A 24,253-nucleotide genomic window follows, 5' to 3' on the forward strand; every position below is an offset into this window, starting at 1 on the left:
CTCCTCAATACTCTGTAATGGTCTATATGGGAAAAGAATCTAAAAAAGAGTGGATACATGTATATGTTGAACAGATTCAGTGTGCTGCATACCTGAAACTAACACAACACTGTAAATCAACTGCACCTCAATAAAAATTTTTAAAAAAAGGGGAAAGCAGAAACTGAGACCCGTCCTCCTAGCAAAAGCCCCTCCCCAAAGCCGCCAAGGAAGCGCCCATGAGTACCTTGCCTGATGATGGGAACGCTGTGGGCGGCTCTGTCCACCTTGAAGGAGAACATCTTCTCGCTGGCACTCACGGGCCGCCTGTGGGAGGCTGGTGGGACCATGGGGGGCTCGGGGGACCCCTGCGACCAGCTCCTCTGCACTGGCGCTGTCCAGATGCCCGGGTAGAAGGGGGTCTGTGGTGGTGAGGGTGACTGGTTCAGTTCCTGGGTGGCCCAAGGTGGCTGTGGCCTTGGCCAAGGTGCTGGGCCCCTCACCCATGGGAAGGAGACCTGCAGGGGCAGACAAGAGGGTCAGGGGAGGTTACGAGCAGCTGGGGTGGTCTTCACCTTTCTGTCCCGGCGACATAATTGCTGCCCTAGATTTCGGCGTATAAGTCACTTCTCCCAAGAATCCCTCCCACACTCTCCCCAAATTTGGGATGGCGGTCCCCACCATGGGTCACCTTGCACACTATCGCACCACCATTTATTGGGTGCAGCCTTCGTGCCAGGCACCCAGTCAAGAGATTCACATGCATTACCTCATTTAATACCCCTGATGCTCTGTGATGAGCCCGAGGCTGAGCAAGACCTAGTGACTTTCCCAGGACCACAGATTTGGCAGTGAGCATCTGAGCTGGTACAACGCCACCTCTGAGCTCTGAGAGGCTGACAGCTTTTTGTCTACCTTGCTCAGCACCGTATCCTCAGCTCCTAGAATAAACCCTTGGCACATACACAGTAGGTCCTTAAATATTGGTTGAAAGAATGAATGAACACATCTCCGAGATTCAAGCCCAGCTCTCCAGGACACACACATCCACACTGTGTGTCTCCCTGGCACTCCCATTCCACCTCTTCCCCGAAGCCGAGAGCTCTGGGGTGGCAGGCACCCCAACTGGCTCGAAACCCAGCTGGCTCATTAGCCTGTGATCCTCAACATCTGCCACATCTGATTCTTGGCAGACGCTCCATAAGTATCTATCGAGGGAACCTTTTTTCATCTGACCCGGCGGAAGATGTCTCTATCTACTTTCATTAGAGAGCACATCAAAATCCATCTACACCAGGAGAAGCAAATGCTGAGAGGTGCTGACACCTGGCTTTTTCTTGGTTAATGCTGTTGTGGCCGTCCCTCCCTGTGCCTAGTGGTTAAACCGTGACATCGTGAATGCTACCATTTATTGTAATTACTCACCGATTTCTCGCGATAGCCCTGAAGGGGAGGAGCTCTCCTTATTCCTAGCTTACAAATGAGGCTTGGAGAGGTTAAGGACTTCACCAAGCTCAGGTGGTGGTGGAGAGGGTGGTGGGACTGGGGTTCTGGAAAGCTCTTTCCCTCTCTGTCTCTCTCTCCCTTCTCTGCCCCAACCCCACCCCCAGTCGCTTGGCAGAAAAAAAACACACTTTTCAAGGAAGAAGCTAAGTTCAAAGGTTTGCCGCCTGTGGCGGTCACGTTTCTCTTTCTGCAGACTGCAGACACAGAATGAGAAACAGGACAGAATGCTTCCGAAATAGGAGCACTGGCAGACAGAACTTCCTATAGCTCCAGCTGGATTGTATTCAAGAGGAAGGTTCTCCACTCACTCAGGTTCCCAAACCAGTCTTTTAGCTACAGTCTTTCCCAGCCAAGTCAAGAATCTGGTGAATTCCCCTGAAGACTTTTTTGGAGTCAGGGAGAGCACTGTTCGGGAAAATCAAACTCCAATTGCCTGGCGACACCTGGCCCAGCATTTATGATGACACTGGCCCCGTTGAAACCTGTTTCAGGAACGGACTTGGCAGTGTTCCAGAACTCTGTTACCTTATGTGAAGATTCGAATTTCTCTCCACTGTGGGCACCTCGGTCTCCACCTAAGCTTTCTTCCTTTCTCTCCTTTCAGAAGCTGAGGTGTCCTGCTCCTGCCTTGCACTCACTTCTCCATCCATCCTATCCCTTCCCGTCCTCTCCTCTGGGGCTGTCTTGCCTCAATCATTCCTACAACCTTTCCTCATCGATTTAATAAAGATTTATCGAATGAAAGGGCTGAAGGTGGGAAGGGGGAAATTTGAATATGTTTTACCCCCGCCTGATAGAAAACAAATCGAGAGACCACGGGTAGTGTGGAGGAATTCCCTTTTGTGCTGGGATGCTCAGGTAGATGTGCCTCACTGCCCACTAACTGCCAGGGTGCTAAAGGGAGTGCTCATATCTCATGACTCAAGTGGTTCACTGCCGTAGTGGACAGGCCGCAACCCACCTGGCTCTTCTGGAAATTCCAGGAATCTCCCTCCCAATCTGTCGGCCCATTGCTGTGGGTGGGGCTAAGCAATCAACCAATCACACTCCCTGGACATACTGATTGGTTCAGTGGTGGGGCAAGTGATGCAATCAGAGCCAAGGAGACCCAAGAAGACTTGGCTGGACACCAGGATCTGGAGTGACCTGGTGGGACTTCAGAATGCAGCCAGCATGAGGGAGTGGAGCCCAGACATGGAGAGAGGGAAGCTGTTTATTCAGTGGTGTTAGTATAGTCACATTTCTGTGAGATGGATCTCCAGAACTTTTTCGTCTTGCAAAATGTAAACTCTATTAACCATTAGACAACAACTCCCCATTCCCTCCGCCACCCAGCCCGTGGTGACCAACATTCTGTCTCTATGAATTGGACTACTCTAAGTACCAAGTACCTCAAATAAGTGAAATCACATGGTACCTGTCTTTTTGTGACTGGCGTATTTCACTTAGCATAAGGCCTTCAAGGTTCATCCATGTTGTAACATGTCAGAATTTCCTTCTTTTATTTTATTATTTGTGTGTGTGTGTGGTAGGCGGGCCTCTCACTGCTGTGGCCTCTCTCGTTGTGGAGCACAGGCTCCGGACGCGCAGGCTCAGCGGCCATGGCTCACGGGCCCGGCCGCTCCGCGGCATGCGGGATCCTCCCGGACTGGGGCATGAACCCCTGTCCCCTGCATCGGCAGGCGGGCTCTCAACCACTGCGCCACCAGGGAAGCCCTTCCTTCATTTTTAAGGCTAAATAATATTCCACCATACAGTTTAGAGTGTATTTTTTTTTATCCATTAAGCGTCATGGGCACTTGGGTGGTTTCTACCTCATGGCTATTATAACTATGCTGCTGTGAACATGGTGGGGAAAATAAGGAAGCTGGTTTTGAGCACTGGCTGGGGTGCTACCCTGAAGTGCTCCATCCCTGAGGCTGGCTAGAGCTGGTTTCTGTCGCTTGCAGCACACAGAGCCCGAACGATAGGGCCCCTAGTGGGAAGGAGCCAAAGATGTATAAACGCAGCAGAGACTCCAAGCTCTTCGGGTTTAAAAATTTAAAAATAAAGGTTTTTTTTTTTTTTTTTTTCTCTGAAGCATGTTGGTTGAGGGTAGCTTTAGTTGGATGGTTAAAGTTGGTTTTCTCTAGTTTCCCGGCTTGCTTTATCAAAGGGAAGGTCAAGGTTTTCTCAGAAATTGCTGCTGGCAACTACAACGATACAGGCAGGGAGAAAAGCAAACATAAGAAGAAGACTCACATTAAAAGCTAGCTCTGGGCTGTACAGGAAGCATGGGGTCAAGGTCAGTTATCAACAAGTTTGTTTTTATTATTTATTTATTTTAGATTTAATTCTATTTATTTTTGTCTGTGTTGGGTTTTCGTTGCTACGTGCAGGCTTTCTTTAGTTGCGGCGAGCGGGGGGCTACTCTTGTTGTGGTGCGCAGGCTTCTCCTTGTGGTGGCTTCTCTTGTTTCGGAGTGTGGGCTCTAGGCGCATGGGCTGCAGTAGCTGGGGCACATGGGCTCAGCAGTTGTGGCACGTGGGCTCTAGAGCGCAGGCTCAGTAGTTGTGGCGCATGGGCTTAGTTCCTCCACGACATATGGGATCTTCCCAGACCAGGGCTCGAACCTGTGTCCCCTGCACTGGCAGGTGGATTCTTATCCACTGTGTCACCAGGGAAGTCTTCAAGTCTCTTTTTAGAAACTTTAGTTTAAAAATACATGCTAATGCCTTTTCTCTTTCTTTGTGTCTGTTCTCTGACCATATGGTATGTTGCCATGGTTGGGTTTTTTGTTTTGTTTTTGAGGTAGCATATGTGATACTCCTGATTTCTTTTCCATACTACCTTTAAAATAGCAGGTTGGGGCTTCCCTGGTGGTGCAGTGGTTGAGAGTCCGCCTGCCGATGTAGGGAACACGGGTTCGTGCCCTGGTCCGGGAAGATCCCACATGCCACAGAGCGGCTAGGCCCGTGAGACATGGCCGCTGAACCTGCGTGTCTGGAGCCTGTGCTCCGCAACGGGAGAGGCCACAACAGTGAGAGGCCCGTGTACCGAAAAAAAAAAAAAAGCAGGTTGTCAACCACCTGGATTAACCATGACCACATCCACGGCTGAATTTATATTAGCTTTAATAAACACAGGTCAATGATTTACTCAAGAAATCACTATCCATTTTTTTTCAGATTATCTATTTGTTCTTTGTGTTATTTCCCCAATATCTGCTTCTAACCCTGAAAAGAGTGTAAGTTGAATGGGACACCCTAAAAAAACTTCGAAGTAGTTTGCACATCGAGTGCCTACAGTACACATGAATTCTGCCAGGAAGCCTGGAGCCTGCAGAGAAGGTGGAAACTTAGACCTTGCCCTTGGAGAGCTTGTTATGTGCTCTGCCATTTGTAAGTAATTGTGGACAATACAATGACTATGAGCCACTGTGTAGAGAAGCCACAGATGTGCCACAGACTGTGCTGGGCACTTAATGCATGTGGTCTCATCTGATCTCCAGAATAATCTTGCAGGAGGCATTTTACCCCTCATTGTGTGGATTAAGAAACTGAAGCTCAGAGAGGTTAAATGACTTGCCCAACGTCTCACGGCCAGGAAGTGGTGACACAATTTGACTCCAATACCTGTGCTCTTAGGACTTCTAGGTTACTCGAAGTCATGATTTATTACTTGCTTTCCATACTCACAAACGGATCTTAGACGACTGGTTAGTGAATGATAGGATATTTTCCAAGTTAAAAAAAGGAAATGAACATTAGATGGTGTGAAAAAACACAAGACATCGCATGGGCTACTTAGAAATGGGATTTTCTAGGAACACTGACAACTGTCTTATGGAAGTGTTATTCTTTCTGCTACATGCCACGCCCTGGAAGCAGCTCAGAGGACCCCAGCCTCCATCCGGGAAGACCTGTGGTATGTTCACTGCTGTACCAGAGGAGTGCTGGGGCCTGCTGGTACCCGCCCACGAGAACTGATTGTTAAATGTCCAGGAATTTTGCCAACTGGTTGAGAAACACAGCCATTAATAAGAATTAACTTACATAAATTTACAATTAAATTATATCAGAAACAATTGGTATACAAACTTAAAAGTCACCCCTTCCTAATTATTTTACTCTATTTTATTATTACCTATGCTCTTGAGGTTATTTCACTCTACTATATGTTTCTGTTGGAAATGTTACATAGTAATGTGTTACCACACCTCTCTTTCCTTCTCTGTATTCAGGGATGCGTCATTGGGAGCTTGAAATTGACCGTGGAGTGCATATTACACCATAGAAATCAGGAAATGTTATAAATGAGGGCTTGGTTTTTAAAAAGTTTTATAAATAGGTTTAATAATGGTGGTTCATGTAGAGCTTGATTTTGTTTGTTTGTTTGTTTTGTTGATTGCCTAGACTTAAGACAGTAACGGAGAAAATGTTAACAATGCAGATTATACAAAAGCATGTTGTGTCTTAGCCGTTATGTTATGAATAGAGCAAAAAATTGGGGAAACGTTCTTCGAGTATTTAAAAATTATTATCTGATGCAGCAACAAAGTCACTCATGTCACTGATGAACATGTGAAGTTCTAACGTCTTTCTTTTTTCACTTGTATTATTCATAAATCCAAAATATCCAAAAATACCCATCAGTGCTCAGGTTGGGAACTCTCTCATTCGTCAACTGCAATGAGAAATTGGCTATGGATACAAGAGTTCACCTAAAGTCAATGAAAGCATTCTGTGAGACTCAGCTGGCTATATAGAATTTACAAGAAAGAGTACTGTATATTTTGTTACATGGATAGACTGTGCTACACATTCTTTATATCAGTAAACCTTATGCTATGCATCCATGTACTTTACTTTTCCCAGAGAGCTGGTCATTAAATATTTACCAGCCAATTGCTGGCTGTGCTGGCACCCAGCAGAGTGCCTGCTACTCATGGTAGATGTTCGCTGACTGAGCTGAACAGTTGGCAAATGGAGTGTAAATAAAAAGCACTTTGATTCTGGGGCTGGGATGGGGAAAACACATGCTAAGCCTGGTGCATCTTGTAACAGCAGAGAGTAAGCAAGTGCCCAAAACGAAAAGGTGGGGAGATGCTCAAGGACACAGCAAGCAATCTGAAAGAGCTCCCAGTGGCCAAGGCTGGAAGAATTTGAGCGAAGAAATAGTTAATGAGTATTGGATTATAATTCAAAGTGTAAAATCAGTATACATGGATCCATACTGACATAGATACATTAGTGAGTAAATCCATAAAGGAGGGAGAAGAGACCGGCTTCCTTACAGAAGAATTTAACATACATAGATGTGGAGCTTAATTCCCATGGTCTGGAAGGGCCTGGGGGGTAGGGGTGATGGTGGCGAGCAGGGACACTGACCGCAGCATGGAGGAGCCATGGACCTGGAAAGACAGAATGGAGACTAGAAAACATGGCCAGTAGATCTCAGAAGCCAGGAGAGGGTGCTACTTGGTGCCAGGACAAATGGCCTTTATCTCAACAGCTACCGGGGTGTCACCGTAACTCAGAGACGGGTAATAATTCTATGTCCCCAAGAAAAGGGTAAATCATGTACGGGGCTTCAGTGTGAGAAATCAGGGTTATACATTTAGAACACAGAACCGCCAAGTTATACATTATTTTTAGGTTTTGGAACTTAAAAGAATTAAGTCCCTTTGAGCTGTTCAGAAAAGCCATTCGTTTGGGGTTTTCCCAGCTGTGTTAAAGGAGATCTGGCCCATCTAATTTTCCCATTTTCTTGTAAATCTTCAACCTTACGGTTTTTCCTTTCCTTTCAAGTTCTAATCAGCTTCCTGGTCAGTCCATAAAATGGGAAATAGAATCTAATGAGAAAACAGCCGGATTTTTGCAAATAGCTTTTGCTACCCCTAGACTTGGCCTGCTTCAATTCGGTCTTGCCAGATAGAGAGACGGAATGAATGAATGAATGAATGATCATCAACTAAGTTCAGAGAAGGAACAACGTGGTTCTGATTTGGTAACAAAGGGTGTGGTCTGCCAGAGGAAGCAGGACGCGGCCGGGTTCCTGACCGAGTCTGGGTTCTGTCTCAGCAGGATGCTAAGGGTTCAGCCCGCGCTCCCGTCTCCACCTCCCCCGATGTCATCTGCATCGCCTGTAGACATCTGGTGACAACACAGCCTCAGGGGTCCTTTTGTGTGAGTTTCTGCTGCAGAGGCCGAGCCTGAGGCTGTCTGCTGCCCCGTGCCCTCCACTTCACTGGTCTCGGGAAATCGCCTTTGATATGAAACACCCAGCCTCAGGAGTTCTCATCACATAAGTAAGTCCCCACGGGACCTGTAAGAGCACAGGGTAGAGGAAATCCTACAAGGTTAGGTAGGAGATGACAAAGCTTGACCAGAAAGAGGCTTTGTTCTGAAGGACACCATACTCTCTGGTCATTCACTCAGTTGCCGGCTTCTCAACCCCCGGTACAGTAAAGCCACATCCTCCTCAACAACGGGCCCAATTCAGAGGTCCCAGGAACGTGGAAACACCACCCTTCTTGGGGATGGACAACTAAGGCCCAGACTCTGAGCTTCTCATCACACCAGTTCACCACAGGAGAGAAATGAGCAACTCTGCTTCCTTGGAGACTGGCCTGGGACTTTTCCAATGGAAAAGTGGATTATTCATCATTTTCCTCCCCCCAGATCCCTAGTGGCAAATCCCGTTAGGAAGGCTCCACTTAGGCAATAGGAATGCTTCCTAATGTCATGGACATCTTCTTTGTTTTTGCCTCCCCCGCATCCATTTCTTCCATCTTCTGGATGGGCACCTTAATTTTTTTGCAGGGAAGACACCCTTTCCCTGACAATCCTGAGTCCATAGAACTCTGACCCTTCCACCCCAGGGGTGAGACCATAACCCAGGTCTGGCCAATCAGAGCATTCCTGGCCCCTGGCCTCAGTGATTGGTTCAGGGGAAGCCACGTGATCCAAGCCACTGTCAATGAAGATGCTGGCTCTATCCCTGGAACTGCTACTTTGTAGGGTGCTGGGGCTGCTGGTGGCCACTTTCCTACAGGTGAGGCAAGAGTCTGTCTGAGATTGGGAAGCTAACAGGGAAGAAAGAGTCAGATTCCTGACCATGATTTGGGCGCCTGGATCCAGCTGGACCTAAGCTGCAGCTTTTGGCCTTTTCAGTTCCATGAGCTTTTTTTTTTTTTTTTTTTTGCCTAGGCTAGTTTTAGTTGGTTTTATGACACTTGCAAACAATCAAATTTCCTGGACAGTATGCTTACTGAGACTTTAGCATAAGCATCACTATGTACTCAGAGTGAAAGTTGTTTTAAAGGTTATGACATGCTCAAATAAAACCCACCAGACTGTCATCATGCACCAAGTTTACCTTTCAACTTATAAAAGTAAAGCAGCATCTCCAGAGAAGAATGATTTAAGACCAAGGAATCAATCATAAGACAAGTAGTAAAACGCTGCTTAGAGAAACTTAGATAGATAAATAGTCCTCTAGCTACAGCAGGCTTCAGACTACAAACCCCAAATTTCTGCTTCAAAAGTGACTCAGGGAAGACATTCCATAGTTTCATTTATTTCGTTTTTTGGCCTCGCCGTGCACTTGTGGGATCTTAGTTACCTGACCGGGAATTGAACCCAGGCCCTCAGCAGTGAGAGCACTGAGAGCACTGAGTCCTAACCACTGGACCACCAGGGAATTCCCAACAGTCCACAGTTTTAAAAGAAAACTTTCCAGTTGAAGAAACAGGTAAAATTTATAATATGCATCTGTTGTATATATAATATGTTAATGTCTAGTACATTTATCAGATCCATGTCAATGTAATTATATTATTACTATATTTGCAAATGCATATATATGTGTATGTATATTTAGAACCACATATTTCCAGCTCTTTTTAAAAGAGGTATTGAAAAGCCTGTTCAAAATTTAGTTTTCCAGCTTGTCTGTTTTTTCTTATTCCTCAGTAAACTTAAGCAATTAACCAGCACATTTCCTGGCACACAGTAAGGCTCAATCTGAGTGAGTTCTTTCTCCCCAGCTCCCCCCTCTATTTTAAGTTCTTCTTTTAGAAACCAAGTCAAATGAAAGAGGCAGGACTGCATAGTGTTACAGGCAGAGGCTGGTCAACGTTTTCTGTAGAGCCAGACAGTAAGCATTTCCAGCCCTGTGGGCCATAGGATCTGCCCAGCTTACTCTGCCATTGTAGCCGACAACACAGGCAATACTGAAATGAATGGGATGGCTGTGTTCCCAGGAAACTTTACAGAAACAGGCGATGGACCGCACTTGGCCCTGGGCCATAACGTGCCGACCTCAGGTTAAGACCTTGGGATCCGGCATCACACAGACTCTGGTGCGGCTCCCGGCTCTGCTCCGTCTCTGGGACCCTGACGAGTGTGTCATTTCTGTGCCTTGTCTGTAAGACACAGGGATACCAACAGCCATTTCTTAGTCTGTGAGAAGTGGGTGAGACAGTGCACGTGAAATGCTGGGAACACGTCCTGGTCCATAATAAATGAGCATAAAACATTAGCCACCAGGTGTGATCACCATCGTCAAAAAAGGAGAAGAAAGGGCGCAACTGAATTTGTCCAGGAACGGCAGCAATATCCCTGGTAAAGAGTTAGTGGGTAGACTTCCCTGGGGGCTCAGTGGTTAAGAATCCGCCTGCCAATGCAGGGGACAGGGATTCGAGCCCTGGTCCAGGAAGATCCCACATGCCGCGGAGCAACTAAGCCCATGGGCCACAACTACTGAGCCTGTGCTCTAGAGCCCGCGAGCCACAACTACTGAGCCCGCGTGCCACAACTACTGAAGCCCACGCACCTAGAGCCCATGCTCCGCAACAAGAGAAGCCACCGCAAAGAGAAACTCGCGCACTGCAAAGAAGGGTAGCCCCCGCTCGCCGCAACTAGAGAAAGCCCGCACGCATCAACGAAGACCCAACGCAGCCAAAAATAAATAAATAAAATAAATAAAATAATTAAAGAAAAAAAGTTAGTGGAGCCAGGGACTTCCCTGGCCGTCCAGTGGTTAAGACTCCACGCTTCCAATGCAGGGGGTGCAGGTTTGATCCCCGGTTGAGGAACTAAGATCCTGCATTGGTGTAGCCAAAAAAAAAGTTAGTGGAGCCAAACAAGGAAGGAAGCCAGATAACTGAAAATGCAGTTTCTCCTATTATCAGTGGCTTTCGTTTTTACCCACATAATGAATCATCCCCTGTCAGCGTGTGAAATTGCAGGTTGGACTGGGAATTGCAAGACCTTCCTTAACCGCTGGGCAGTGAAGGACCTGCCTCGGCTCTCACGGCCCCACGATGCTTCGTGCTACTAGGAAAAGGCTCCAAGGGACTCAGGAGAGCCGGCTTTTAATCCTGCCTCTGGATCTATATGATTGATGCCTAACCTTGGGGAAGTCACTGAAACTCTCTGAGCCTCAGTTTATGCCATGATAGGGGTGGTCCCAGGGACCTCTATAAAAACAACTGAAGGGGGAAAGGGGACCTGGGATTAATGAGTAGCTCCTTGGCAGAAATTGGAAATTGAAGCTCAGAAAGGTAAAGCTAGTTGCAGCTGGCATTTCAACTTGGGTCCATCCAACTCCAAAGCCCTTGCTTTCTCGATTGTGTTCTGCAGAGCTTCCCCATTAAAGCAGCAAGGAATATTGGCCGACAGAGGGCGCTCTTCTCGCAAGACAGGACGTCATGACATTGCAGGGACAGAAGACAGTATCCAGGAGCCACGTGGGAGAGTCTGGCTGGACTGGGAACAGGGCAGAGCAGGCTACAGGGAAGGCCAGACACAGGCAGTCATGGGGATGGGGCTGCCGACAAGGAGCTGTCAACCCCCTCATGGAACAACTCGGCACGTCATTTGTGGCGCCTGGCTTCCTTTTTCATTCTGGCCATTTCCATCAGTTTTGCCATATTTCAGAACAGAGAAAGACATGATTGATACATACGGGTGACGTGGGTTTCCTTACTCAGCTGCCTTGTAAGAACGGCGCCACTGTGACTAGCACAACTTGTTTCCACACCTCCTTTCCCAGAGCTCAGAAAGCACGAGTAAAGGCAACAACCAACAAAACCCACAACACGGCAGCACACCTGACTCTGGGACTTCAATTTCCCACGCCTGGTGCCAAGACTCTATGGGATTAATCAACGGTTGCTTCAGGGCATTGCAGATGGCCCTGCGGGTTATGTCCTGCACAACTTCAGTGGGCGCCATCCACATGGACTACGTTGTGAATGGTGACCCTGGAGCTGTGCAATATGGCAGCCCTAGGTTATACTTTGATGAGAGAGCTATAATTTACACAGTATGGTCCTGGGGGCTTCCCTGGTGGCGCAGTGGTTGAGAGTCCACCTGCCGATGCAGGGGACACGGGTTTGGGCCCCGGTCCGGGAAGATCCCACATGCCACGGAGCGGCTGGGCCTGTGAGCCATGGCCGCTGAGCCTGCACGTCCGGATCCTGTGCTCTGCAACGGGAGAGGCCACAACAGTGAGAGGCCCGCGACCACAAAAAAAAAAAAAGGATGGTCCTGGGCACAACCTGGCTGCCAATGCACTTTGTCAAACAAGAGTTTTTCTTTATATTTTTCCATCTTGTATGTTATTCTATGGGTAATTTATCTGCAAATGTATTTATCTGCTAGCGGGGGCAGGTCTTGGGAGGTTTCCCTGTCCATAAGGACACTTACAAAGGAGGCATCTTGGCTGCTCCATGCTGGTTTGCTTGACTCTAAAGCTGAGGGTTATCATGTGCTTATTAGGTGCCAGACGCTGGACTAAGCAATTTACGCACTTTGCCCACTTAATACCACAGTCACTCAAGGTGGTAGGAACTATTGTTACAGGAGTGGGGACCGAGGCCCTGAGAGGTAGATGATTTGTGCACGTCCAGTATAAAAGCCGGTCAAGAGCAGGGCTGGGACGGCGCTGGAGTCAGCCTGACCTCAGGGCACGTGCTCTAAGCACTGAGACATCTGCAAACACATCTGGATTCCTAACCGCCCCGCACCTCACCCGCCTCCCCCAATAAAATGCCGTCACACCCTCCTCTATTGGTTAGGGTCACCACAAAACCTGAAATAAATGCTTTCATTTGGGAACTCTTTGTCGGGAGAAGAACAGTTCTCATCATACTGAATCTGTATGATATCAGGGCAGTCCTCCGTGGAAACTCCATCCAAGGAGGAAACACAGCGCCCTCACCAGGGACCCCAAAATCAATTGGAAACAAGAATAGGCCGGAAGCAAGACGGCCACGAATTTTTTAGAAAAACTGGGCTTCAAAATATTTGATGAGAGGTGCTCTTCAATACCTCTCCCTTTTCCCCTCTTCCTTTCTCTTCTTTTAAACAGCCAGCAGGTTGGGGTCATCAGGAAGTGGAATTTGTAGGAAGGTGTCAGTCAGTCCACAGGCTGCCCTCACACGGACGCTGCAAAGGACCCCTCCATGAATATGAGCATCATGGATGGAAGCTCCTCAAGCTGGGGACGCCCCGGCAGAGAGCACTTTTGAGAAGATGGGGCTGTGGAGAGTCCTGCAAAGTGCCCTGGGCACAGGCCAGGGGAACACTTGTGCAGCTGCCTGCAGTCAACCGAGGAATGAAGCAAGGTGCAAGTGCGTGTAGGAATAAGAATTGAAAAAATCCGTGCATATTCGAGTGACCGTGAGAGTATGCTTTCCTCGGTGTGAAAACCAGTCAAGGCTACTGCTCCAGCTAGCATCAGACTAAATGGTTTTCTCCCCTCCTTTTTCCGCAAGTGGGGATAGTGTTTAATTTGCACTGACTAGCTGTGTGGCCCTGGGGAAATTACTTAACCTCTCTAAGTTTCGGATTCCTTGTCTGTCAAATGGGGATCATGGGAGAACCCATCTCATAGGTTGCTATGAGCGTGAAATAAGGGAGAGCAGGTGAATTGCTTAGCACAGTGCTGTTCACGTCAGTGATTCCTCCTGCTGCTCTCCTGGTTTCTCTTCTTACAAAGCATCTTCTTCCGTCTTATCTACTCAAGGTTAGAGGTCGTCATCACTTTTTCCCACAATTATATAAGAAGTACCTTGTAAAATAAAGTCCCCATTCCATAGTTGTACACCCGTGTGCATAACAAACTTACTCAAAATGGCCAAAAGATGGAAGCAACCCAAGTGGCCATGGATGGATGAACAGGTAAACAAAATGTGGTGAATCCATACAATGAAATATTCAACTGGAATGAACCATGAGGATATCATACTAAGTGAAATAAGATGGTCACAAAAGGACAAACAATGTAAGATACCATTTATATGAGGAACCTAGAATAGTCCAATTCACAGACACAGAATGCATGGTGGGAGGGGAGGAAGGAAGCAGGGGGTTTGATGTGATGGGCATAGAGTTTCAGTTTGGGAAGATGAACAAAGTTCTGAAGATGGATGGGGGTGATGGCTGCACAACAGTGTGAATAGATTTAATGCCACTGTGAACTGTACACTGAAACATGGTTAAGATGGTAAATTTTATGTGTATTTTACCATAATTTTGAAAATTAAAAGTTAAAAACAAACCCCAAAATGAAATACCTCCAAGGTTTCTCCGAGGTTTGGGGTGATAGAAATGGAGGAAAATGTTCTGAGAGCAGGTTGTGGTGATGGCTGCACAACTCCATCAATATATTCAAATTGATTGAATTGGACACTTCAAATGGGTGAAGTTTCTGTTATGTAAATTGTACTTCAGTGAAGCTGTTAAGAGCAAGCAAGCAAACAAACACATGCTGTGATGGGGAGGAAACTTTGGAGGATGAAGGAGCTGTTCACTGTCTTGATTGTGGCTATGGTTTCACAGGTGTACCCATATGTCAAAGCCCATCCACTTACAGACTTTAAACATGTGCTGTTTATTGCATGTCAATTATATCTTAATAAAGCTGTGTTTTAAAAAGGCAGAAGAGTATTCCATATATAACGAACTCCTTATAATATATTAAACTCCTTAGAATATATTAAACAATATAATTTATTAAACAATGCCCCCTTTGGATGGAAATTTAGGTTTCAAATTTTATGCCCCTATAAATAATAGTTCAATAAATATCTTTGTAGGAAAAAAGAAGAAAAAAATGCAGATATTGTTTGCTGCTCCCCCTCTTCTTCTCCCCACGGGCAGGCCACAAAGTCAGAATTTCCCAGGGAGGGGGCCTGGGAACCTGTAATTTGACTGAACATTCCTGAAAAATTCTTGGAATCAGACATGTTGGGGCACATTGAATCAAACTTCATGAACTTGGATTTTCAGGCTTGGGAGTGTGAAATCCCCTTTTCTTTGATCCCTAAAAAATTCTGTAAGTGTTCCATACAAATGATTCTAAATTTCGGTTTCCCTCCTATTGGCGGTGCATCAGAATCATCAGGGAGCTTGTGAGAATGCATATTCCCAGGCCCTACTCCCAGGGAGGATGTGTATGGTTGCCAGATTTCGCATAAATAAAGAAATGAATAAATCAATATATAATAAACTATAGGGTGTCCGTTAAATCTGAATTTCAGATAAACACCAAATAATTTTTTTAGCATATGTGGTTCCTTGCAATAGTTGGGCCACACCTGTACATAACAATTATTTGTTGCTTATCTGAAATTCAGATTTAACTGGGTGTCCTGTATTTCATCTGGGAATCCTAAGTATGAGTCCTCAGGCCTGGGGTGAAGCCCAGATCTGCACTGTTGGTCTGCTCCCCACGTGCTTCTGACGAGGGGGATCCTTAGAACCCATGTTGAGAACCCCTGATCAGGTCAACACCTTCTATGTCAGGAGCCCCTCCTCAGGGCGCCCAGTGGATCCCAGTGCATCCCACAAGTGAGCACACTTTAATGTTGGTCCAAGGAGGAAAAGGGGGCTGAGAAGCAGCAGGAGAAAACTGTCCCAGGTTTTCAAAGCCAAACGTGGTGGATGCAGTGTCACGGGCCCTGCAGCCTGAGGGACGGTGCTCATCTTCTCTGAGTGAGTATTTAAGGCTGCCTAGTGGACCCACACCCCAGGATTCTGTCTAGATTCTCTAAACTTTATTTATTTATACCCAGCCTCGTCCCAGAAAGGACTTTAAGCCTCGGAGGTCTCAGTCCATGCAGGGTTCTTGGTGCTGGGGAGTGAGGTTAACACGCCGTCTCTCTGGGACACACACGACAGGTATTAATTGTGTGCTCACCACGAATGGGCATTATTCTGGGAGCTTTACAATGATAACCATCTCATTTAGCCCTCGAGATAAGCCTGCAAGGTCATTGCTGTCGTTGGCCCCATTTTGTAGATGAGGAAACCGAGGTTCCGAGGGGTCCAATGGTTTGTGCAAGAGCGCACCGAGTAGGCCAGTGGCAGAGCTGGGGATCTGACCCAGGACTGTGTTGCTAACCAGCCCCCATCCTGCCTCCCTACTGAACCAGATACTTCTTGTCACTGAGCTTTGCTGGGCGAATTTTGGGTTACGTTCCGCTTAACCTGGGGCCATACTTTAGGTCCTGATCCCGGGAACATTTCTGATCCGGTGTGATAACAGCTGGCAGGCCTTGAGCGTCTACTCTGGCCAGAGACTTTGACTTTTTATACATAGATACTCTCTCAACGCCCTGCACCGCTAAGAAGACCCAGACCCAGGCCTACAGAGAAGCCTGGCCGAGGTCACAAAGCTAGGAAGTTGCAGAGCACTGATCTGCCTAAAAAGGAAGCATCCATCTCTGCATCTTCAGAAGCACACACTTGCTTTCCACCTCCCCTCGCCAAGCTTCACTTTTCAGGAAAACGCTCTCGCTCCGGGCTGGTCGCTAGGCAACCCTTGCATGTAATTCCACGAAATGCCCAGAAGAGGGCGCGAGGACTCGCTCTCCCCGGGCACCCACGCGATGGGGCTGAACTTCGCAGAATCGCGAAAGCAAGAGTGACGCGCTCCAGACGAACTCCACCTGTGGCCGTACCCGAGCCCTAGGCTGCACGGAAGGTGGCACAACACGGCACCTCTGCACCCCACCCCACCCCACCCCCGCAGGGGCCTGGACTCACCGAGGCTGGGTTTTCGATGACCAGTTCGTAGGTCAGCCCTCTGGACCCAAACCTCAGGATGTCTCCGGGTAGGAGCTTCACAGCCACGTTCTGAATGTGGCACTCATTGACGAACGTGCCGTTGCAGGAATTGAAGTCGTGGAGAACAAAGCTGCTTTCGGCCTCATTATATTCAATGAGTGCGTGATGGTTGTCGACGTCTGCAGACTGAAATGCAGAAGGGGGACAGTCAGAGCCAGCAATAACAGGAATAACAAGGAATAACTAGTGCCACTGACACTGGGGGCCCCAATGTGCTAACCACTTCATCTGGCTGGACAGTCACTGCAATCCTCATTTTAAGAGGAGGATGCTGAGGGTCAGAGAGGTTAAGTGACTTGCCTAAGGCCACACAGCTAGTGAGTGGAGGGTCACCAGACCCTGACAGCAGACCCAGAATAGATGCCCAGTTTTGGGGTAGGGCGTCAGGCAACACAGAGGCAAGAGGGAACTCCGGGGGAATTGGCCAGGAATTGGCCACTTGATAGTTCTCTGATCCCATGCAAGGATCCTTTTGGTTGTCCCGAGTGGCAAGACAGCAGAAATGGCCCAACACAAACCAGAAAGGTCAGTTGGCAAGTGACAACTGTCCATTTACTGCAAGTGTTAAAGTTAAGGGGAGGTTTTGTAATAATTGTTGTTTGTTCTATTCATTTTTAAAATAACATGTTTTTTGTAATAATGCAGAAAATGAGAACTAGAGAAAAACACAAAGAAGACATTAAAATCACTTAGACTCCCGTCCCCCAGAGGCAGGCACCGAGAACACGGTGGTTCACATCCTTCCAGTCTTTTCTCTATGCTTACAATCTTTTTAAAAAGTTTAAACACAATTGAGCTCACACCACAAAACATAGTTTTATAACTACCTTTTAAAAGCCTTGGTGTACAATGAAGGTTTTTCCCATGTGCTTAATTATTACTGTTGCTTCTTAAAAGCTAATCAGAATTTATCTAACCAAAGATGATCTATTTTTCAATAGGGGCCCTGGTGTGACCACATTTCCCTCAAAAGAGAGAGACCCCAGACAGTGATTTGTCAGTGGCCTCAGAAACCTCCTGTGTAACCACTTTAATAAGAAGAATGAGCAAAACTCGGCACCAAGGAGGAAATATCACATCCCCACCTGGCCCCGGCGCCCTGGACTATGGGCTGCAGGGCACGTGCGAAGTCCTGTGTCTTCTCAGGACACTGCCTATGAGCCATCCACTCCAGCCTGAGACTTTGCAAATATTTTCTAAGTCACTCTTCTCAGAGTGCCTCACCCAAATTTCATAGAGAGTACTTGGACTTAGAAATCTATACTAATGTCCCACAATATAATTATAACCTATAGCTTATATTAATAATAGCTTATAGTATATGAATAGATAATAATATAACTGCATATATTAGTAGAATATATTAATGACACATTATGTGTAATTACACAAATGCCAGGAAATTTGCTAAGTGCTTTACTGCATTATCCCGTTTCATCTTCACAATAATTCAAAGGGATACTTCCTCATTTCAAAAAAATTTAATTTTTTATTGAAGTCTAGTTGATTTACAATGTTGTGTTAGTTTCAGGTGTACAGCAAAGTGATTCAGTTATACATATATATAATATCTATTCTTTTTCAGATTCTTTTCCATCACAGGTTACTGCAAGATATTGAATATAGCTCCCTGTGCTGTACAGTAGGTCCGATAGTTACTCATTTCTTAGATGAGGAAACTGAGGCATAGAACGATTAAGTGTGCCCACAGTCAGCCACTTTGACTCGCTTGGCTTGTTCCCAGGTTTGCCTGATTCAAATGACTGTGCCTTTACCCACTTTTCAAATTCCTACCAAACACTTTGGCACTTAAAATACTGAAACACAAGAAGAAAGCAGGAGTAGCTCTATTAATTTCAGGCAGAGCCAACTTCAGAGGAAGGAAAGTTATCAGGGATAAAGAGAGGCGATACATAGTGATAAAGGGGTCGATTCTCCAAGCAGACATAACAGTCCTTCACTGTATGTACCCAACAATAGAGCATCAAAGTATGGAAGGCAAAAACTGATAGAACTGCAAGGAGAAGCAGATGAATCCATCATGGTAGCTGGAGACCTCAACAGCCCTCTGTCAGTGATGGGCAGACCCACCAGGCAGAAAATTAGGAAGAATGAAGTTGAACTGAACAGCACTACCATCATCTGGATCTAACTGGCAACCACACAGCTTCATCCCACAGCAACAAAACACACATCCTTCTCAAGCTCCCATGGAACATTCATGAAGCAGACCACATTCCAGGCCACAAAATATACCTCAACAAATGTAAAAGGATAGAAATTATGCAAAGTACGTTTTCAGAACACAATGGAATTAGGCTAGAAACCAATACCAGAAAGACAGCTGGAAAATCCCCAAATATTTGGAGATTAAACAACACACCTCTAAATAACAGATGGGTCAAGGAGGGAGTCTCATGGGAAATAAAAATTTATCTTGAGCTAAATGAAAATGAAAATACAACCTATGAAAATTTGCAAGATGCAGTGAAAGCAGTGCTTGGAGGGAAGTTTATGGCATTGAAGGCATACATTTGAAAAGATCTAAGCTTCCACCTTATGAAACTAGAGAAAGAAGAGCAATATAAGCCTACCACAAGCACAAGAAAAGAAGCAATGAATGAAATAAAAAGCAGGAAAACAATAGAGAAAAGTCAGCAAAATAAAGAGCTGTTTGGTTTTTTTTTTTTTTTTTTTGTAAAGATCAATAAAATTGACAAACCTCTAGCAGGATAACCAAGAAAAAAAGAGAGAAGATACAAATTACTCAAATCAGAAATGAAAGCGATGGCATCACTACTGATCTCATGGACACTGAAGGGATAATAAAGGAATATTATGAATAATTCTATGCCCACAGATTTTATAAGTTAATGAAGTGGACCATTTCCTTGAAAGACACAATCTACTGAAACTCACACAAGGAGAAATAAATACTCTGAATAGACTCATATCTAGTAAAGAATTTGAATCAATAATGAATAACCTTCCAAAATGGAAAGCACCAGGCCTGGATGGGTTCACTGGTCAATTCTATCAAACATTAAGGAAAGAATGATATCAGTTCTAAATAATCTCTTCCAGAAAATAGAAGAAGAGAGAACACTTCCCAGCTCATTCTGTGAGGCCAAGCTTATTCTAATAGCAAAACCAGATAAAGATATTGCAAAACAGGAAAATTGCAGACCAATACCTCCCATGAACATAGATGCAAAATCCTCAACAAAATATTAGCAAATTGAATCCAGTGATGTATAAAAAGACTTCTACACCACAGTCAAGTGGGATTTATTCCAGGTATGCAAGGCTGGTTCAACATTTGGAAATCAATTAATGTAATCCATCACATCAACAGCGTAGAGAAGAGAAATCGCATTATCCTAACAGTAGATGCAAAAAGAGCATTTGACAAAATTAAACACCATCCATGATAAACTAACAAACCACCAAACCACCACAACAACTCTTGGCAAATTAGGGATGGAGGGGAACTTCCTCAACCTGATAAAGTACATCTATAAAAACCCTAAAGCTAACGTCATATTTAATGGTGAGAAACTAGAAACTTTCCAATTAAGATCAGGAATAAGGTGAAGATGTCCCCTTTCACCACTCATTTTCAACATTGTACTGTATGTCCTAGCTAATGCAACAAGGCAAGAAAAGAGAATAAAAGATAGATTGGGAAGGAAAAAGAAATCTTCTTTGGTGAGGTGTTTGTTCAGATCTTTTGCCCATTTTGCAGATGGCATGATTGTCTATGCAGAAAATCCCAAAGAACCGACAGAAAGCCCTCCTGGAACTAATGAGCAATTGTACCCAGGTGGCAGAATACATGATTAATATACAAAAGTCAATTGCTTTCCTATATACCAACAATGAACAAGTGGAATATGAAATTAAAAACACAACATCATTTACATTAGCACCAAAAAAAAAATGAATTACCTAGGAATAAATCTCACAAAATACTTAGCTATGTGAAGAGGTATATGAAGAAAACTACAAAATGTTGATGAAAGAAATCAAAGTAGTCTAAATAAATGAAGAGATATTTCATGTTTATTTGAAATTCCTTAATGATATATGATGTTTAACATCTTTTCATATGCTTATTTGACATCTGTAGATTTTCTTTGGTGAGGTGTCTGTTGAGCTCTTTTGCCCATTTTTAAGTTGGGTTGTTTGGTTTCTTATTGTTGATTTTTAAGACTCATTTATATTGTTTATTTATTTATTTTATTGAAATGTAGTCGATTTACAATGTTGTATTAATTTCTGCTGTACAGCAAAGTGATTCAGTTATACATATATATACATTCTTTTTAAAATATTCTTTTCCATTATGGTTTATCACAGGATATTGAATATAGTTCCCTGTGCTATACAGTAGGACCTTGTTGTTTCTCCATCCTGGATGTAACAGCTCACATCTGCTAACCTCAACCCCCCACTCCATCTCTCCCTCAACCCCCTCCCCCTTGGCAACCACAGTCTGTTCTCTATATCCATGAAGACTCATTTATTTTGGATACATGCTTACAGCATCTTTATTCATAACTGCCAAAAACTGGAAGCAACCAAGATGTCCTTTAAAAGGTAAATGGATAGACAAATTGTGGTACATCCATACAATGAAATACTAGTGATAAAAATAAACGAGTTATCAAATAACAAAAAAGACATGGAGGAATCTTAAATGCATATTGCTTAGTGAAAGAACCTAGTCTGAAAAGGTTACATACCGTATGATTCCAACTGTATGAAATTCTGGAAAAAGTAAAACTATAAGGAGAGTAAAAGATCAGTGCTTGCCAGGGGCACAGGGGCTCTGGGGCTCAGGATGAAGACGAGGGGCACAGGGGATTTCAGGGCAGTGAAAATATTTTTTATGATACTGTAATGGTGGATACTTGTCACTATACATTTGTCAAAACGAAAGAACGTACAACGCAAAGAGTGAACCCTAATGTAACCTATGGACTTAGTTAATAATAGCATATCAATATTGGTTCATCAGTTGTAACAAATGTACCGCACTAATGTATGAGGTTAATAATAGGGGAAACTGTGTGTATTGGAGGGGTGGATATATGGGAACTCTCTGTATTCTCTGCTAAAATTCCTGTAAACCTAAAACTGTTCAAAAAAATAAAGTATTAAAAAAAATGAAAACACATTAGCTCTTTGGAAAATGTCACCCACATCATCTTCATCACCATTGCCACTGATCTTTGTGTCCTTTGAACCTTTGATAACCCATGAATGAGAGAAATTCTGTCTGTGACATTTTGTTTGTCTCTTGCCAGGCTTCACTGCGTTCAGTTCCTCAAAAACTGTCAGGCCATTATTAAGAACTCAAAGCAAGCAGGAAGTTTTCAATGACTCCACAAAGTTGGGTGAGCCTCTACCACATGTTAGGCCAGGAGACAGCTTCCTAGTTCGGCCCTATAATATCACTCGCTCCCTTTACTTGGAAAATTGCTAAATGCTGCTCCTGGACAGACGCCCTGCTGCTAATACAGACTGAGTCTATAAGCCCCAGCCTACTGAGCTGTCCCACTATGAGATGAACTGTTATTTATTCATTATTATTTTTATTATTATCCTTATCGTCCTCTCACATATTTTGAGGGCTTCCTGTGAACTGGGCCCTGCTGAAGCATTTTGTGTGCATTTTTATCATTTAATCTGCATGACGGCCCTAAACAGGGACTCTAGTGTTATCTCCATCTTAGAGAGGAAGAAGCTGAGACTCAACAGGTGAAGTGAGAGGACAGCATCACCTTGATCCCAAACCCAGACAAGGACACGACAGGACAACCACAGACCAGTATCTCTTGTGAACACCGACACCACAGTCCTCAACCAAACAGGAGGAAACCGAATGCAACAGCACAGTAAAAGGATCATACACTATGACCAAGTGGCATTTATTCTTGGAATGCAGACCTGATGGTTCAACATATGAAAATTAATCCACGTAATACATCACATTAACAGAAAGAAGGAAAAAAATGATCATCTCGATGGACGTACAAAAAGCATTTGACAAAATGCAACACTCTTTCATGATAAAAGCACTCAACAAACAGGGAATAGAGGGAAATTACCTCAACATAATAAAGGTCAAATATGAAAGGCCCACAGGTAGCATCATACTCAAAGGTGAAAGACTGAAAGCTTTTCCTCTAATTTCAAGAATAAGATAAGGATACCTGCTTTTGCCACTTCTATTCAACAAAGTACTGGAAGTCATAGCCAGAGCAATTAGGCAAGAAAAAGAAATAAAGACATCCAAATTCGAAAGGAAGAAGTCAAATTATCTCTGTTCACAGGCAACATGATCTTACATGTACAAAATCCTAAAGAGTCCATGAAAAACCACAACCCTCTTAGAACTAAAAAATACCATTCACTAGCAAAATTGTAGGACACAAAATCAACACACAAACATCAGTTGTGTTTCTATATGCTCACAATGAACAATCTGAAAAGGAAGTTAAGAAAATAATTTCATTTACAATAGCATCAAAATGAATAACATATTTTGGGATAAATTTAACCAAGGTGGTAAAAGATGTGTACACTGAAAACTACAAAGTGCTGCTGAAAGAAATGAAAGACACAAATAAATGGAAAGACACCCTGTATTCGTGGGTTGGAAGACTTAATATTGTTAAGATGTCATTACTACACAGCAGGATCTACAGATTCAAAATCCCAACAGCAGTTTTTGCAGAAATAGAAAAATCCATCCTAAAATTCATATGGAATCTCAGTGGACCCCAAATAGCCAAAATACTCTTGAGAAAGAAAAGCAAAGCTGGAGGTCTCACACTTCCTGATTTCAAAACTTACTGCATACAAAGGTACAGTAATCAAAACAGTGTGATACTGACATAAGGTCAGGCACATAGGCCAATAGAATAGAATAGAGAGCACAGAAATAAAAGTTTGCATATATGGTCCAATGATTTTTGACAAGGGTGCCAAGATTATTCAATGGGGAAAGAACAGTATTTTCAACAAATGATGCTGGGAAAGACTGCAAAAGAATTAAGTTGAACTCTTACCTTACACCATGTATAAAAATTAACTCAAAGTGGATCAAAGACTTAAACAGAGTCTAAAACTATAAAACTTTTAGAGGAAAGCACAGGAGGAAAGCTTTATGACATTGGATTTGGCAATGCATTTTTGGATATGATACCAAAAGCATAGGCAGCAAAAGTAAAAATAGATAAATTCAACTATATCAAAAACTAAAACTTCTGTGAATCAAAGGACACAATAAACAGGGTGAAAGGCCATCTAGAGAATGGGAGAAAATAGTTGCAAATCACAAATCTGAAAAAGGGTTAATATGAAGAATATATAGAGAACTATAACTCAACAACAACAACAAAAAAGAACCCCCAAATAACTTGATCAAATATGGGCATAGAACTGGAATAGACATTTCTCCAAAGAAGATATATAAATGTCCAACAAGCATATAAAAAGATGCTCAACATTACTAGTCATTAGGGAAATTCAAATCAAAACCACAGTGAGATACCACCTCATACCCATTAGGATGGCTACTATCAAAAACAAACAAACAGCAACAGAAAATAACAAGTGTTGGCAAGGATGTAGAGTAGGGG

General features: G+C 44.3%; 1 protein-coding gene and 1 pseudogene across 2 annotated transcripts in view; one reads left to right on the forward strand and one right to left on the reverse strand.

Annotated features, from left to right (window-relative positions):
- The window catches only part of LOC308620770 (centrosomal protein of 78 kDa-like), a 1,829,729-nt pseudogene that overhangs the window by 1,346,140 nt on the left and 459,336 nt on the right, over window positions 1–24,253 (forward strand). The gene's annotated exons all lie outside the window — the stretch shown is intronic.
- Window positions 1–24,253, reverse strand: part of LOC308621085 (forkhead-associated domain-containing protein 1-like) — a gene marked incomplete at its 5' end in the record, with an annotated part of 212,550 nt that overhangs the window by 176,474 nt on the left and 11,823 nt on the right. Inside the window, 2 exons of the mRNA XM_081241257.1 lie at window positions 227–497; window positions 16,524–16,730. Of these exons, the coding sequence (XP_081097383.1) occupies window positions 227–497; window positions 16,524–16,730 (478 nt within the window). The remainder of the gene's footprint in view (window positions 1–226; window positions 498–16,523; window positions 16,731–24,253) is intronic.

This window comes from Mesoplodon bidens (genome assembly GCF_964165515.1).
Source record: "Mesoplodon bidens genome assembly, chromosome: 7".
Lineage (NCBI taxonomy): Eukaryota > Metazoa > Chordata > Mammalia > Artiodactyla > Ziphiidae > Mesoplodon > Mesoplodon bidens.